The sequence below is a fragment of the Balaenoptera borealis genome, assembly GCF_965194805.1.
Source record: "Balaenoptera borealis genome assembly, chromosome: 7".
NCBI lineage: Eukaryota > Metazoa > Chordata > Mammalia > Artiodactyla > Balaenopteridae > Balaenoptera > Balaenoptera borealis.
The window spans coordinates 92,023,463-92,040,519 of NC_138864.1; the positions used below are offsets into that span (position 1 = coordinate 92,023,463).

The 17,057-nt window shown below is 36.4% G+C and overlaps 1 protein-coding gene and 1 pseudogene across 8 annotated transcripts in view; one reads left to right on the forward strand and one right to left on the reverse strand.

Annotated features, from left to right (window-relative positions):
• The window catches only part of IMMP2L (inner mitochondrial membrane peptidase subunit 2), a 629,217-nt gene that overhangs the window by 537,600 nt on the left and 74,560 nt on the right, over window positions 1–17,057 (reverse strand). For 6 of the 7 annotated variants that reach the window (XM_082400165.1, XM_082400166.1, XM_082400160.1 and 3 more), the window contains exon 4: window positions 9,125–9,228. In XM_082400165.1, coding sequence (XP_082256291.1) covers window positions 9,125–9,228 — 104 coding nt within the window. Of the gene's footprint in view, window positions 1–6,345; window positions 6,371–9,124; window positions 9,229–17,057 lie in introns of those variants that run through there. The other variant, XM_082400163.1, reaches the window with a different exon arrangement.
• Window positions 9,235–15,664, forward strand: LOC309632487 (ras-related protein Rab-9A pseudogene; annotated as a pseudogene). Its single transcript, XR_014249543.1, has 2 exons — window positions 9,235–9,926; window positions 10,240–15,664. The product of XR_014249543.1 is annotated as a ras-related protein Rab-9A pseudogene (transcript).

The following is a 17,057-nucleotide window of genomic DNA, read 5'->3' on the forward strand; positions in this document are numbered from 1 at the left end:
TCATTCAGTTCTCTCCTGTATCCCCCTAATTGAAAAGTCGGCTATTATTTTTGCTTCTTTGAAGGTAATATCTTTTTTTTTCCTTTTAAGAGGTTTCTCTTTTTTTGGGTTTTCAGTGGTTTGACTACCTACCCTGTGCCCTAATTGTGGTTTTTCACTGTATTTATCCTGATAGGATTTGTAGTACTTCTTGATTCTGTAGGTTGATATCTTCATGAGTTCTAGAAAATTCTTAGCCTTTATTTATTCAGGCTATTCCTCTCACCCATGGCCTAGATATTTTCTAACTGACCTATCAACCAGTTCACGATCCTCCCCACAGCTGTGTCTAATTTGCTGTTAAACTCATCTACTGAGTCCTTCACTTCAGTTATACTAGTTTTCATTTCTAGAATTCCTTTCAATTCTTTTTCTAGATTCTTCTGATTCTCTAATGAAATCCATCTTTTCATCAATTTTTTAATATATTGATTATAATTATTTTATAGCCCATGTCTGATAATTCCAAAAGCTAGAACACTATGAGAATGTTTCTAATGATTGTTGTTTTATATTTTTTAAATCTTGGTCCTGGCTTGCGATAGGCATGATTTATTTTTTATAGAATGTCAGGTACTGTGTTTAAAACTTACAGAGACTCTGCACGATGTCTCTTGCTTCTGGCAATGACAGACAGTTAAAGTAAAGGCAGATCACCTTAAAATCAATTGAGTTTATCAGAGGCTGCATTTCAATTTTTATAACTTATTGTCTATTTCTAGTTCTCTGTAACTCCAAGGATGTAGCCCTTCAGGGGTCCCAATTAAAAGTTTAGAGTGTTTTACCAGGGTCCTGCATCTTCCTCCCTGAATTCTAGTTTGTGACCTCTTAGCAATGTGAAACTGCCAAAAATTATGCTCAGCATCTCCCAGCTTAGCTGCCACTGCTTGGCTTCTCAGCCTCATAGCCTGTACTGTCATTAAGTGACAAATAACCCAAGGTGAAAAGTGGCACTGAATACAGGGCTCACCTCAGTGTGTTTCTCTTCACTCTGGGTTCTTTGCCCTTTGGTAGTACTACAATGCCTGTAGATATTCTTTTTAATATAGCTTTCTCATTTTGTCACTATGGGCCTTAGCTTGAAATAAACTAATCTATCATACCTGAAAATGGAGATCAGATGTTGCTGATCTTAGTGGCCTCGCTTTATGTATGCATCCATATCTTATTGGTTCCAAAAGTATTAAAGACAGGTTGACATACCTATGGGATAGTTTATTTTTCTGTGTTTTATCTTCTGCTTGAAAGCTAAACCATTTACTTCTTAAATTTTTCAATTATTTCTCTGTTAAAATTATTATTTCAACTTATATTCAAAATGTTTCTCCTTAATAGTTCAAGCTGACTCCTTATGTATAACATATAAGGTGTATTTGGGAGCACTTGGGAGCACCTTCGTTGTAAATGCTGTCTTGCACTTTTTTTTTTAAATAAGGTAACAGTGTTCACAGAGACTGGATTCTTTTCACAATAAAAAAGAAGTTACGTAAATACCCACTATTTCAAAGAATGCTGCATGTATAACTTTGTTCTTTGACAACTTCTAGTCATCTCTCAAAGCATATAAGATTTATGAAATGGGTTGAGCAGAAGCTATGGATATCTCCTATAGTTACATTACCATAAAATCTCAATAATTCAAAATTGAAATTTATGATCACTGAAACATTTCTATGCTATAATTTGAGCCTGAACTAAGAAAATGTTTTATTGTATAATTAAATGTATAAAAATTGTGAAGGCAGTTTATCCTACTCAAGAAAGGAAATTGCTTTTAAGGACTACTTTAAGGGCACCAACTTTCTGTATGCCTCTGAAGAGTATTTATAAAATCAGTTTAATCTATATCAGACAATAGCAACAATACTTACACTATCTCATTTTTTCAGTATTATTTGTAAATATACTTAGTAACGAATGCAAATTATTATGTGTAATTGAAAGTGCCAAAAACTAAATTTCTCATCAAAACAAATTGCAGCCCAGGATTTCACTCTCCAGCATTTTTACTATCAATTAATTAAAGACAAAAAACAAAAACCTAGGCACTTCTTCCTACCTATAGAACCTTTCTTTGAAAGTTATGTTATTTCTAAATTTGTGTTCCTGAAATGTATGATATTAACTACAAACTCAAAAAAAAAAAAAAATTTGGCTCTAAACCAAAAAAAACTAGGAATAAGTATAGATAGACTAGTACCACACTAGTAATCACAATTATATTCTCCCAGCTCAACAGATTAACTGGCTTTTAATACAATTATAGGTCATTATTCAGTATTATCATTGCCCTGGGCATTTGTTTCAAAACATGAATTTCGTATTTTAGCAGACTGCAATTAATTTCCCTTGGTGGGTCAAGGGACCTTTAAAGATTTATAAGCGTTCAAGACACAAAGGAACTAGCACATTTCCCCACCCCCCCAAAGGCTCTATTCTATTTCATCTACTTCCCTGGCTCAATTCTTCATAACTTTTTGCTCATATTTACTGCTACAGATGTAGCCATCACAGTCAGAAAATGGCAATTAGTTTAGCATGCTACAAACCAGCTGTCAAAATTGTATGCAGACTGTATGTTCGTAATAAAGTATTATTGCTATTAATAAAGAGACAACATTTCAGGAACCACTGTATCAGAAATTTCATTACAGAAATAGGGATAATCTGATAGATGCAGAGATACAAGGGTCTGCATGACTTCTTTGCTAAGAATGAGTAAGTATCCTCAACCAAACCATCACCACAGTATACAGAGGCTTTACAGTTTGACAGTTAAGAACACTGGATTTGATGGGAAGCCCTTCAAACCTTCGCTCTTCCATTTACCAGCGAGCTGTATGTTCACAAGCAAGTTACTTAACCTCTCTGTACCTCAGTGTTCTCATCTATAAAATAGGAATAACAACAGTACCTACTTTACTGGGATTTATTTTAGTGAGGATTAAATAAAAATGAATGTAGAACTAAGCCCAGTGACTGGAAAATGATAAAGTCAATAAATATTAAAAACTGTTGTGAGGCACATGAAAAGATGCTCAACATCACTAATTATTAGAGAAATGCAAATCAAAACTACAATGAGGTATCACCTCATACCAATCAAAATGGCTATCAACAAAAAGTCTACAAACAACAAATGCTGGAGAGGGTGTGGAGAAAAGGCAACCCTCCTACACTGTTGGTGGGAATGTAAATTGGTGTACTCACTATGGAAAACAATATGGAGGTTCCTTAAAAAACTAAAAATGGAGCTACCATATGATTCAGCAATCCCACTCCCGGGCATATAACCGGAAAAGACAAAAACTCTAATTCAAAAAGATACAGGCACCCCAATGTTCATAGCAGCACTATTTACAATAGCCAGGTCATGGAAGCAACCTAAATGCCCATCAAGAGACAACTGGTGAGATATATGTAAGAAGATGTGAGTAGAAAGATACACACACACACACACACACACACACACACACACACAAACATACACATACACACAATGGAATATTACTCAGCCATAAAAAAAGAATGAAATATTGCCATTTGCAGCAACATGGATGGACCTAGAAAATATCATACTGAGTGAAGCTGTCAGAGAAAGACAAATATTATATGATATCACTTACATGTGGAATCTATAAAATAATACAAATGAATATATACAAAACAGAAACAGACTCACAGACATAGAAAACAAACTTATGGTTACTAAAGGGGAAAAGGAGGTGGACAGGAATACATTAGGAGTATGGGATTAATAGATACAAACTGTATACATAAAATAGGTAAGCAACAAGGATTGACTATATAGCACAGGGAACAATATTCAGTATCTAGTAATAGCCTGTAGTGGAAAATCATCTGAATCACTGTGCTGTGCACCTGAAACTAACACAATATTGTAAATCAACTATACTTCAGTAAAGAATAAATAAATAAATGATTTTTTAAAAATAAAGGGACTTCAGTGCTACAAGAAAAAAAATATTGAGGTTACTTTTTTTTCTCTTTGTAGATTGCATGTCTTTTTCCCTTTGTCTTTGGACTTGATCATCCCCAACACTCTCACCAACACAGTGTTTTCCTGTCTTTGGGAGTCTGCTTTGCTTCACAGGAGCTACATTAGTATTTTTCCACCTCAGACTTTAGGATCTCATCTTAGTTCACCTTAGACACACTCCAGGAAAGCAGCAGTGTACAATGGAAAAAGGTTTAGACACAGAATTTGTCCAACTGAAACGTAATGTGTGTCACATAGGTAATTTCAAATTTTCTACGAGCCACATTAAAAAAGGAAAAAAGAAACAGGTGAAATTAATTATAATAATATATTTTATTTGACTGAATATATCCAAAACATTAACATTTTAACAAGCGGCAGTAGCCACACTTCAAGTGCTCAATAGCCACATATGCCTACTATATCAGGCAACAGAGATTTAGAGTCAAATGGACCTGGATTCAAATTCTAGCTCTGCCAATTACTTGCCATTTACCTGTTAAATCTCAGTTTCATTACATTAAAAATAACTATGTCCACAAGATTTAGTGTACACAGAAGTAAAAATATAATGTTATACATATGAAACATATGTTATAAACCAGTTACCTAAGTAAACAATAAATTAAAAAATAAATATGTCTACCACCCACAAAAATAAAATAATAACTATCTCCAGATACTGTTATGAGAATTAAAATGGCATACACAAAGCACTTAACACAAGGCCTGACATACCGGGGTGCTCATTAAATGAGAATTCCCTCACCCTAACCTTCTACTCTAAAACTGAATGCTGGCTCAATATAGAATAATCTGTGCCCCAGCCTTAGTTCCTTCCCTTCTACCCCTACTACAAACTATAGCCTTTTCCCCCACCTTCACAGCTCTACCTCCTGGCTTCCTAGCATCTATAAACTTCACTGTGTGGACTTCTAGAAGCCATGGAACCTCTTAGTCATGACCCAAGTATGTGGTCCTAAGAAACTGAAGAGACCTGTGCCTGAAAACTTCCTTCTCCTCTGACCCTGTCTCATCCATCTCCCCAACAGTTGCCACTGCTGCAGCTTCCCCAGCAACTGCCATCAACAGCAATGCTTCCTCACCGGAGACAGACTGACCCTCCAACATTGAAAAGGATCATTCTACAAAATAACTGGCCAGACCCTCCAAAAGTGTCAAGGTCAAAAAAGATAAAGAGTGACCAAGGAACTGTCACAGATTAAAAGAGACTAGAGAGACACGAAAAATAAAAATGAAATATAGGATTCTGGGTAGGATCTTGGTATAGAAAGAGGACATGAGTGGGAAAACCAGTGAAATTCAAACAAGGTCTGTAGACTAGTTAATAGTATTATATCAATGTCAATTTCCTGGTCTCCATAATTGTCCTGTGGTTGTGTATAATGTTAAAATTGGGGGGATATAAGATGAGTAAGGTCTGAGGAGCTAATGTATAACATGGTGATGATAGTTAATAACACTGTATTATATAACTGAACTTGGCTAAGAGAGTAAATGTTCTCCATGTCTGTCTCTCTTTCACTCACTCACACACACACACACACACACACACACGGTAAATAGGTGATGGACGTGTTAATTAACTTGATGGGGGGAATTCTTTCACAATGTATACATATATCAATTCATCCCAGTGTACACTTTAAATACCTTACAATTTTGTCAATTTTACTTTAATAAAACAGAAAAAAAATTAGGGGGTATATGGGAACTCTCTATACTATTTTTACAACATTTCTTTAAGTCATGTCAAAGTGAAAAGTTAAAACACTTTTAAATGTGTTTATTTGAAACTTTATTATGAAAGAACCTCTGTCCCAATGGATGGTAATTGATATATCATTATAAAATAGTGCTACTTATGCTAAGTCTATGGCAGTAAGGCCATCACACAGGTTAATGAAAAGTCGATTCCAAGGTATAGAAAATCCACCTTAATCACCACTATTAGTTTGCAAATCCACTAAGAGAGTATGATGTCACCTACTTACACTCTAACACTGAGGACTTGATGACAGCAAGTAATGTTTTGTGCGACCAGTAACGTTATCAAACAAATACACCGTTTGATTTAACATTACTGAATAATGTGGTTAAACAGTAGCCCCACTGCTACCAACAGAAAGAAAGTTACAGGAAAATGAAGAGATGCAAAGAAGCGTATTCCAATATGCACACTTCCCCCACCCAGACCTTCCTTGCTTTAGGAAACGGCCTTGGTCAATAAGCTCTGAATGAAATTTCTTACAACAGAAGTCTGCTCTGCTATATCCTGTGTTCCTGTAACATGAATTAGCTCATAGGCAACTGGTGAGAAAGAATGGAGAAAGAATTTTCAGTATAAAGCAGAAGCTGCACTGGTTCACATCTGATTTTCTTCCCAGATCATTAATGTTTTGCCTCCTTAATAATAACAGCTGAAGGCTAAGTACACTAAAGGCAGCAAGCTAAGAAGGAATCAGTATTATACATTCAACCTTTCTCCTAGAAGTGCTTAAAGCAAGGTTAACTGGGATCTTTGTTTTCAAAAAAAAATAAAGTTATAAATAAATAAATAAAACAAAGTAACACAAAACAATGAGCTGAGCATACATCTCTGGGATCAATACATTTTGTACAAAGCTTGCAATCTTTCCTCTACTTGCAACTTCTGATAATAATGCCCCTGGCCCTTGTAAATATAGATAGCCTCAACCCTTCCTTATATTGTCTTCCATCAAGCTACCTTCACCTTTTTTGTTTTAAGTAAAATCCGACATTTACTGCAGTGTTTATTTATTAGAAAGTTCATATGTCTTTTAAATGGTGCTATTGGAATTGTTGTTATTTTCATTAGTGCTGTGGTTACAAACATGCATAAGCCCTAGTAACTTAAGTATGAATTTATGAACTACGTTTTCCAGAAATGCATATATATTACCATAGAAATGCTGCATTTCCACATACTCTGAATACATAAAATGCTGTCCAAGGATAATTTAAAATATAAACTGTCAAACTACCTTGTTTCCAAAGATTACTTATATATCAATAAAATGTGTTATTAATACCAATATTATATTTATCATATTTTATATTTAGCCATAAATTCAAAATTTAGTCATGCATTTCTGTATTAGTCACACATTTCTTACACAGATAGGATATTCTAATGTCAGGACATGTGTCTAGAAAGGATTTTTGTTCATAAAACTAAAAAGATACTTTAAACAGTGTCTTTTACTATATTACATCATGCTAAAGAAGATTTTGGTATAAGACGTTTGGTTCATAAAAAGAAAGCAACAATTACTGCTTAATGATTATTTGTTATTAAATAACATGATACCAATCACTAAGCATTCTTATATGTAAATAGCTCCTGCTAGCAACAAGCATTATGAAAGAAAATTTGTGTTATTTGTACATGACAGAGATATAGCACAATTAACTCATTAAAAATACAGTTCAACCGAAATAGCTACAATTCAGTATATAAACCTCAATTTGAATACACTACTTCTGAAATTAATTTATATAATAAATATCAATTACTTTAATATTTACATAAATGAATAGTGTTCTCTTTTTTACATAGTCTGTGATATGCTAGGGTACGGTTATGGACCCATGCAACCCTGAATTTTAAGGAGGCTTTTTTTTTCCCCAACTACCTATTCAAATTCACTTGGTTGGAGATAGTATGTTTCTCATAGAAAAAAGTTACTGCACAATTGTCTGCTTATAGTGTGACCTCTTTCACTTGGGTGGGTATCCTCTCCACCACTAAGCGAGGATGTAACCTTGTCAAACCAAAGGCAAAAGAATAATGAGTGCACGACAGGCTAACCCAGCATGGAAAGGTTGTTAAGGAGGTTGCAGAAACAGTTCCCTGAATGACAAAATAAAAGTATACTCCAAAGAGTAGGTTAATATTAAAGAAAGCACTCAAGAACATGAGAAGCATTTAATTCCCATCCTTGGATGGCTGCCATATAAAACTTCACTCAAATTTATTTCATTAGTTACTGACCAGATTTACTTAATATGTTTTCAAATCTTGGTAGAACAGGTTTGACTGAGACACATTTAGAAAATATCTGTTTCCACAAAGTACTAGCCAAAGGTAAGTATGAACTAGTAGATAACGTTTTGCTTTTACCAATTATAAATTATCACCCAACAAAAAACCATCATTCCAATTCAAGAATCAGAGCTATAAGCTGGAAGTCTTCACCAGACAGGAGGATTTTACTATCATTAAAACAAGTAACAAAAAAAAAAAAAAAACAAGTAACAGTAATTGCTACATTGCCACCCCAAAGCACTAACTGGCATAACAGGGAATCATATTAAAACATTTTTATAAGTAGCTGAAACCAGCAGAAATTAGGCAAGTTCTGTTGCAGTCTTCTCAATGTAAATTTACTTTTAAAATAAACAAACAAATCTCAAGCATGTACTAGGACTATCATTGTGTCAGTTATGTACATTTTGACATTCCTTTTCTACACTATGATTGGAATGAAATTTTTGTTCCGGACCAGTCTTAATACTTTAACAGAGAAACAGTGCCACCTTTTGGTCCCAAACAAAAGCCTCCAGTCTACTAATCTTCCAAACTTCCTTTTTTCAGTTAAATTACCGATATATATAAATGCCACTGAATTTCATGTCACAATTATCATCGTCTAGAAATATTTTGTAGCTACACAAGCTAATAAACCATGAGAGTAACATAAGAGTTGCTTCCAAAATGTGGAATTTCAAAATTACCCAAATACCAAGTTCATGTACTCTAGATCATCAATACAATAATTTCTAATCAACATTTCATTAAACACGCTCTGCCAAATCCAGGTTATGTCAATCAACTGATATATTTTAAGTATAAAAGAAAAATCCTTTCTTATAGCACTGTTACATTTCAAAATTGATTTTGAAAAATGCATTATATCAATATTTTAAATGGACCTATTAATTTAATAATTGACAATATGGTATAAACAGTGAATTACTAGTTAAATCAGATAATTATAAATAATTTTATATATGAATATAGTATGTTTCTGATTTACTTACACTAATGACACAATGTCACCACGTTGTACTTCAAAATTCCTCACTTTCCAGTGGTTCAAAAGCACCACATCAGATGACTGGCTCCCCCCAGGATTCAAAGAAGGCTAAAAAATAAGATGAAAGAGACACATCTATCATTTGTATTTTTCATTCTTCATGGTTCCTTGCACTTCATAGCTGTAGTGCAGTGCAATATAACATTTCTAATATGGTAGCTTTCAACAAACTGCTGTTCTAAAATAACTGCAAATGATGAGTTTTCAAAAAGGCTCGTTGGGATTCTTCACAGAGAACCAGAAAAAAAAATACATTACCAATACTTATTTGAAAGGAAAACGTGCTAGATATTTAAATCTTTACTAAACTCCAACAAAGAGCATGGAAACCTGTAAGAAGAATTAAAAGGAAAAAGTGAATCAAACCTCCCAACAAAATATTCGGATAGGATCTAATTCCACAGTAAGTACACATTATCGTTCCATCTGGAGAAAAGAAGAAATAATCTCAAATCAACCAGGAAAACACCCATATGAAGAAGTAAAGGGACCAGAAGAAACGAGTGATGGGATAATCTTGGAAAATATGGGAATTTGCCAATTTGACCTCTCTTTTCTCCAGAGAGCATGCAACAAGGGTCCTGGCTCCAGTTTAAGCCTAATAAGTAACCTGCACCTTAGGATTCAGACAAGTCTAGATGTGCCTAAGGATTGATGGGGCAAAAAATGAGAAACATTTTATGTAAGAGTTCATCTGAAGGTCAGGAATCATCTAGGCATAAAAAACTGACTGAGGGGCTTCCCTGGTGGCACAGTGGTTGAGAATCAGTCTGCCAATGTAGGGGACACGGGTTCGAGCCCTGGTCTGGGAGGATCCCACATGCCACGGAGCAATTAGGCCCGTGAGCCACAACTACTGAGCCTGCGCGTCTGGAGCCTGTGCTCCGCAACAAGAGAGGCCGCGATAGTGAGAGGCCCGCGCACCGCGATGAAGAGTGGCCACCGCTTGCCACAATTAGAGAAAGCCCTCGCACAGAAACGAAGACCCAACACAGCCATAAATAAATAAACAAATAAATAAAATTTAAAAAAAAAAAAACTGACTGAGGAGCCATAAAGCCAACATACCTGTCACCTGGACAGGGGTGCAGAAAAAGCCAATGGATATCAAGTCTGAAACCTGATGGTGGACAAAAGAATGAGAAAAAGTAGGAGAGCTTTTTCACCATTGACCCTCCAGGGTCTCTGAGAACGTCATAGGGGAAACAGCAATTTCTGCGGTGGTGGGAAAGGTACCAAACCACAGCTGAGGCTCTCCACCTTCACAGATGGTGGCAGCAAGAAGAGACACACCACAGCTACCAGGTCAGGAGTGAGGAAAACAGTGCATGCCAGACAACAGCCTGTCCCTGGAGCAGTAGTGACATACTATTTTTTAAAGATTCCTGGTATTACTTGTAGGTTCTACAAAGCAGATGTGAGCAAAGCTGTGGAAATTTTGCATGGGGGCTATTATCATGATCTTATTTTTGACTCCCCAGATTTTTTGTGGCCAAAAAATATTGGTTATCCTTGGGGGTCTCAAACCCTTCTACAGCTTCTGCAACTCCTTTATGCGATAATGCCTAAATATCTCTAAGTTTAGTTTTGAATTCCCTGCTAATCATCACTTGACTATCTGACATAAAATTCAACATGATTAAATGGAATTTGTCATCATTTCCTACCAAAACAGTTTTCTTCCTTATTTTCTTACATCCTATTTACCATTTTCCCAGTCAACCAACTTAAAATCTTAATTATCTTTTTACTTCATATCCAACCAGTCACCAAGCTAAAGGGATTTTCTTTTCATAATATCTTTCACTTATGGCCCATCTTGTCTCCTCTCTACCATCATCATATTTCAAGCACCAGTCATCATACAACTTCATGCACCTATACTAGTCAGTCTCTCACCTCCAACTCAAAAGTACATGATTCTATTTCTTTATAACTATAAAATCTTAAGTTACTTAACTTTATTATACTCCAATTTCCTTACTAGTAAAATGGTGATATTTAGTAACTATTGTCTAATTGATAATTAAAGAATAATAATAGCCAATACTTGCTGAGTACTTACCATGTGCAAGACATTGTTCTAAGGGCTTTACAAATACTAACTTATTCGGTGAGACCATGCATTTAAAGTGCTTAGAATAGTTCTTAGCCCATAGTTAAGCTCTCAATAACTTCTATTATTGATATTACTAAATCACAACTTTAATTAGAGGTAGTTTTGTACCCTTTCCCCAGGTTCCTCCTCTGGCTCTATCCCTAATAAGGAACAGAGCTGATATGGCAGGATAAATCCCAGGGGCTTTGTTGGGCCATGGTGCTAGGGTATGGAGCTTTTGCCATCACACAGTAGGGTTAAGCTAAAAGTCATGCTTCCATAGGGGTTTATTCTTTCTCATCCATATTTCTCATTCATATTCTCTATTTCTTCCTCTCCCTCTCTGTCTTTGAGTTCTGTATCTTGCAAGTCCTTTCCCCTTATTTCTTTGTATTTCTCTTCCTACATAACTGATGTGGCAAAGGTGGCCTAGGGGGAGACCACCTGCACATAAAATCTTTCCATTGCACTTGCACTGGGTCCATTTCTTTTCCTTGCCATCAGAGTGGTGAAGAACAAAAGTGATTTAATTATTTCCAACTGCTCTTCCTTAGTGTCTTTTATTGTTTTTCAAAAGTTTGTGATTACAACTCTTAATAAGACATTTTACACTTTACCCAATACACACATGCACAAATACACACATCTGAACAAGATGCCACAAAATAATAATTACCTTTACTTCATACACCCTGATATTTTCTTTCTCTCTTAATCCATGTTTTTAAAATTCTGTCTATTGCCAACCATATTAATTTCCCATCCACTATTATTGATCTACAACCTACAAATAAGTTGTAACCCACAGTGCTAACATCACAGCTTTAGATGATTCTTCTTTAACCATTATCCTATGAAGGCTGCTTTCTTCTGGAATTCTACCGTCAGTTCTTTCATCTCTGCTTTATATTATTTCCTTAGAAAAATCATCAATATTCTCAGTTGCAAATACCACCCATATACCTATGACTGTTAAAAGTGAAGTCCCAAATCACTTCCTCCTCTATACTCAATACATAGCACTGCATACTACAACACTTCACATACTGTGATGTCAGTTTTATTTACCTGTCTCCACATCTAAGCAGGAAGCACTTTATCCATTACTGTGACCCCTAGTTAAATTTATACCCTACCCCCCAACTGCATTTCTGAAATTCTAGAACATAATTCTAATTGGTTGCTGGGCATCAAATTTGATCAAGCCATTCCCCTACTTAAAATCCTTCACTAGCTTCCTGACACTACCAACATGACTGTCTTCAACATAAAAATCAAGAGACATATGATCTGCAGGACCCTACCAATCCCCACTTACATAGTTCCTACAAGTTACACTAAACCACAAGCAGTGCTCTCTATACACAGGTTACTTCCTCACACTCCCAAGGCATCATCTAAGCAAAATTCCTGCCTGACATGTTTCCCCCTCTTTCCCTCTTCCCACAATCTGTTTAACTCATACTTCAAAACAACACTTGAGGGCCCCGCCCGTCACCATGTTGTTCCCTCGGTGCTGGCCCCCGGCAGTGCCGCCGACGCCTCCTGTCCGCAGGGTCCTCGACCCTCTCTCTTTCCTCCCTGCACCCCGACGGGCTGGCCCGGAGCTCCCGGGCTTTCCTGCGAGTGGCCGCGAGAAACGCCCTGCGCTCCTATAATGCGCCGGGCACAGTGGTGAACGGCTTTTCCTGCTGTCCGTGTCCAAGTGGATCTTCCCGACAGCCCTAGAGATAATGGTAATATTTGAACTGAACAATTAAGGGTTCTGAAATCAGAGATCTTGAGATTAAAAATGTTAGGAAAATCATCGCTTTTTAAAGTAATTCTCCTTGGAGATGGTGGAGTTGGGAAGAGTTCTCTAATGAACAGATATGTGTCTAATAAGTTTGATACCCAGCTCTTCCATACAATAGGCGTGGGATTTTTAAATAAAGATTTGGAGGTGGATGGACATTTTGTTACCATACAGATCTGGGACACGGCCGGTCAAGAGTGATTCAGAAGCCTGAGGACACCATTTTACAGAGGTTCTGACTGTTGCCCGCTTACTTTTTGCGTCGATGATTCTCAAAGCTTCCAGAACTTGAGTAACTGGAAGAAAGAATTCATATATTATGTGGATGGGAAAAAGCCCGAAAGCTTTCCTTTTGTGATTTTGGGTAACAAAGTTGACATCAGCAAGCGGCAGGTGTCTGCAGAAGAAGCTCAAGCCTGGTGCAGGGACAACAGCGACCATCCTTACTTTTGAAACAAGTGCAAAAGATGCGACGAATGTCACAGCGGCCTTTGAGGAAGCAGTTCGAAGAGTGCTTGCTACCGAGGATAGGTCAGATCACTTGATTCAGACAGACACAATTAGTCTGCACCGAAAGCCCAAGCCCAGCTCATCTTGCTGTTGAAGTTAGAGAGGTGCCCGTGCGATCTAACCAGCTCACACACTTGCACAGATGAGCAGAGGGTGAGGACGAGAATTAGTGTTTGCAGCGATGGATCATGTACTCATAAAATTAAACTAACCATATTACTGCCTTGTTAGTGGGTGGGAGAAGGGACACATCCACTCACAGGAGACTCTATTTACTCAGTAATGGCACCTTACATTTATAAGTTGTTAACGGTTGTCTAATAATGTTTAATTTAAATATGTATGTTACAGAGCTAATAAATGAGATGACCAAGACTTTGTAATTAAAACAAAACACTTGAGTATTCTAGAAGTTACTGTTTTTCCCTGGGAAAATGGAGAACTACTTTTTCTATGTGTATATTTTTATGTAATTAGCATTCTGTTCCTGGTTCAGGGAAAACATGTCCTAAAGCAATAATGTTAGATATTAAAGATTAAAATCCAGAAAAAAAAAAAAAAAACAAACTTGAATTCCGTGAGGCAATCTCATAGGAATTCTTTCCTGACACTCCTTATCTCTCCTCCCCATTCCCATCTTCAGTCTCCATTAGGTGATCAAAACTCCCAAGTTCCCCATCAAAACCTGTGACTGCTGCTATCATAGCAGTTTTAAGCACATATCATAATTATTGGATTGTCTCTCCAAGAGTCTATAAGCATTTTGAGAATAGATTATTTCTTATGTCTGTGTTCTTCATACGTGGGCAAGTAAGGATATTAATAAATTTTAGTGGAAAGAATTTTTTAAAAATCAATTAATGAAATTTCCAAAGACTCCCCAAATCAACATGCCCAAAACAGAGACCATATTCCATCCTAGCCCCAAAATATACTTCTATACTCTCCTCCTTAGTTAACAGTATCACCACTCACCTTATCCCGCATACTAGAAAACTCTTGAGTCCTTCTCAACTTCTCTCTCCGAGTCACCTATCACCAGACTTTCCCTCTTCCCAGAATGCCTTTTCCCTACTTGGAAAAATTCTATTTATCTTTCAAAGCCCAGCTCAGATGATGGTGACTTCTCTGTGAAGCCTTAAAACAAAACACAACAAAACTTGAAGTTCCCTTGCAGAAATTAGGAAATTACGTCCTGGTGCTCCATGGTTAGGGACACAATAATCCCTATAGACTCAAACCTTGACACTTGCATTCATCTTTCCCTTACAGAATCAATCATCTACCAACTTTTCTAATGTTAATTGTTAGAACCAAAAGGTAATGCATTGTAAACAAAAGATTTATGTAGGGGGAAAAAAACCCAGAAGGAAGCACATCTAATTTCAAGCAGTAAAATATTAGAATCATTAGTCAACACCTGGAAGACCTTGTTTGATTTTTACAAAGGAAACACTAGTTTTCTTTTACCTTTCCTCTCCTCCACAAGGATAAATTAATCATTCCCCCACCTGTGCTCCCTTAGCAATTTAGGTAAACTTCAGGGATAGCTCTTAAAACCTTATAACGGGTATCTGCCTATACATATGACTCTTTCACTGTAAGTTTCTCAATTGCAGGAACCATACTTTATTCATTTTTGTATGCCCAATCACAGAACAGTGGCTGGAAAATAGTATTTCTATACTTTGAAGTTTAAAAGATTAAAGGTGTTTGAAAGCATATTTAACTAAGATGTTTCCCAAGCAATGTATGTTATCTAAACAATGTATACATCTCTTGGACTTCCCTGGTGGCACAGTGGTTAAGAATCTGCCTGCCAATGCAGGGAACACGGGTTCGAGCCCTGGTCCGAGAAGATCCCACATGCCGCAGAGCAACTAAGCCCGTGCGCCACAACTACTGAGCCTGCACTCTGGAGCTCACAAGCCACAACTACTGAAGCCCGTGCGCCTAGAGCCCGTGCTCCACAACAAGAGAAGCCACTGCAATGAGAAGCCCATGCACCACAACAAAGAGTAGCCCTTGCTCGCCGCAACTAGAGAAAGCCTGTGTGCAGCAACGAACACCCAACGCAGCCATTAAATAAATTTAAAGAAAAAAAACCAAAACATTATGCCCATTATGTTTTTAAGTTTCATTTTTAAAACATACATACATATATAAATAAAGTTATACAGTAAAAAAAATCTTAACTCTGATGGATGAGATTATAATCTTCTTTTTCTTTTTTTTTTTGGAAAAAATTTAAGTTACATTAAAAAGAGGTTATATGCTTTGCTCTGACCTAAGTACTATAACATTCACTCTAAGAAAGACAATATAAGTCAGAAGATTTCAACAGATGTTAATAAATTATGTTAAACCTTGAAATGGCAGATATCAAACCTGCTTTTGAAACAAATATAACACGGAAGTTGAGCTTTAATGTTCTCTCTGATCAATCTGAAGGATTTTTATTTCTTCTACAAACAAATATTATTGTCAAGGTATCCTAAATTCTCAACTTGTGTCTAAGTTCAAATCATATGACAGTTTGGGGGAAATATATGTCTTGACTTAGGAAAATATAACTCCCCTAGAGAATTAAACAGAGACATGATAGATTTCTCACCTTGTAAGATTTAGCCACAGCCAAATAATAAATGATATTATTATGGTTTTGATTTTTTCTATAAATTTCTTATTCATTTATTTTCTCATTCACTTTTTAATTAAAACAAAAGAAGTCCACAGCCACAATTCACTACCGATAGTCTACCAATAAAGCCTGGTTTTAACCTCACTTCTTTGGGAGCAGTATTGTCAATCTTTTCAGACCTATAATGAGCACTACCCACCCTGACTATATACAATCTAAAATGTTTAAATAGTATTTTGTGCTTTTCAATAAGATAGTCCCCCGTGGCAGCCACAGGAACCAACAGCAGCCCCCAGACTTCTTTTGAAGAACCATTATTTTAGAGAACTGATTGGTAGGGTGAGGTGCGCCAGAGTGGGACTATTAAAGTAAGAGAAGAAACTGAATTAATACTTCATTGTAAACTTTCTAACATTGTAGCACTAGCCAGCAAGCAATGAGGTACACTTAAAATAAGTATATTCTGATTACAGAACAATTATTATTATTAGACGCCATACTTTTGAAAAAACATGAATAAAATTGTGTAAAATGTCATCTTCCTTCTCTTGCTATTCAGGTGTCTTATTGTTTGCATGGCTTCTAGAGTTCTCAGACTTGTCTTACAAGGTGTGCATAATAAAATGGACTATACTGTACCCAAGTCTGCATGAAGCTTTAAGTTGGAAGTGGAGCATTCTTTCCAGGTAAAGGGTACTTATTACCCATAGCCCTGAATACTTGACCCCCTACAACGACCATCCATCTAATTCAAAAATTATTCAAACTTTTGACCTCAGGGCCCTTAACCTGGCAAGGTGATAAAAACCTAGAGTCGCACATACATACTCAGT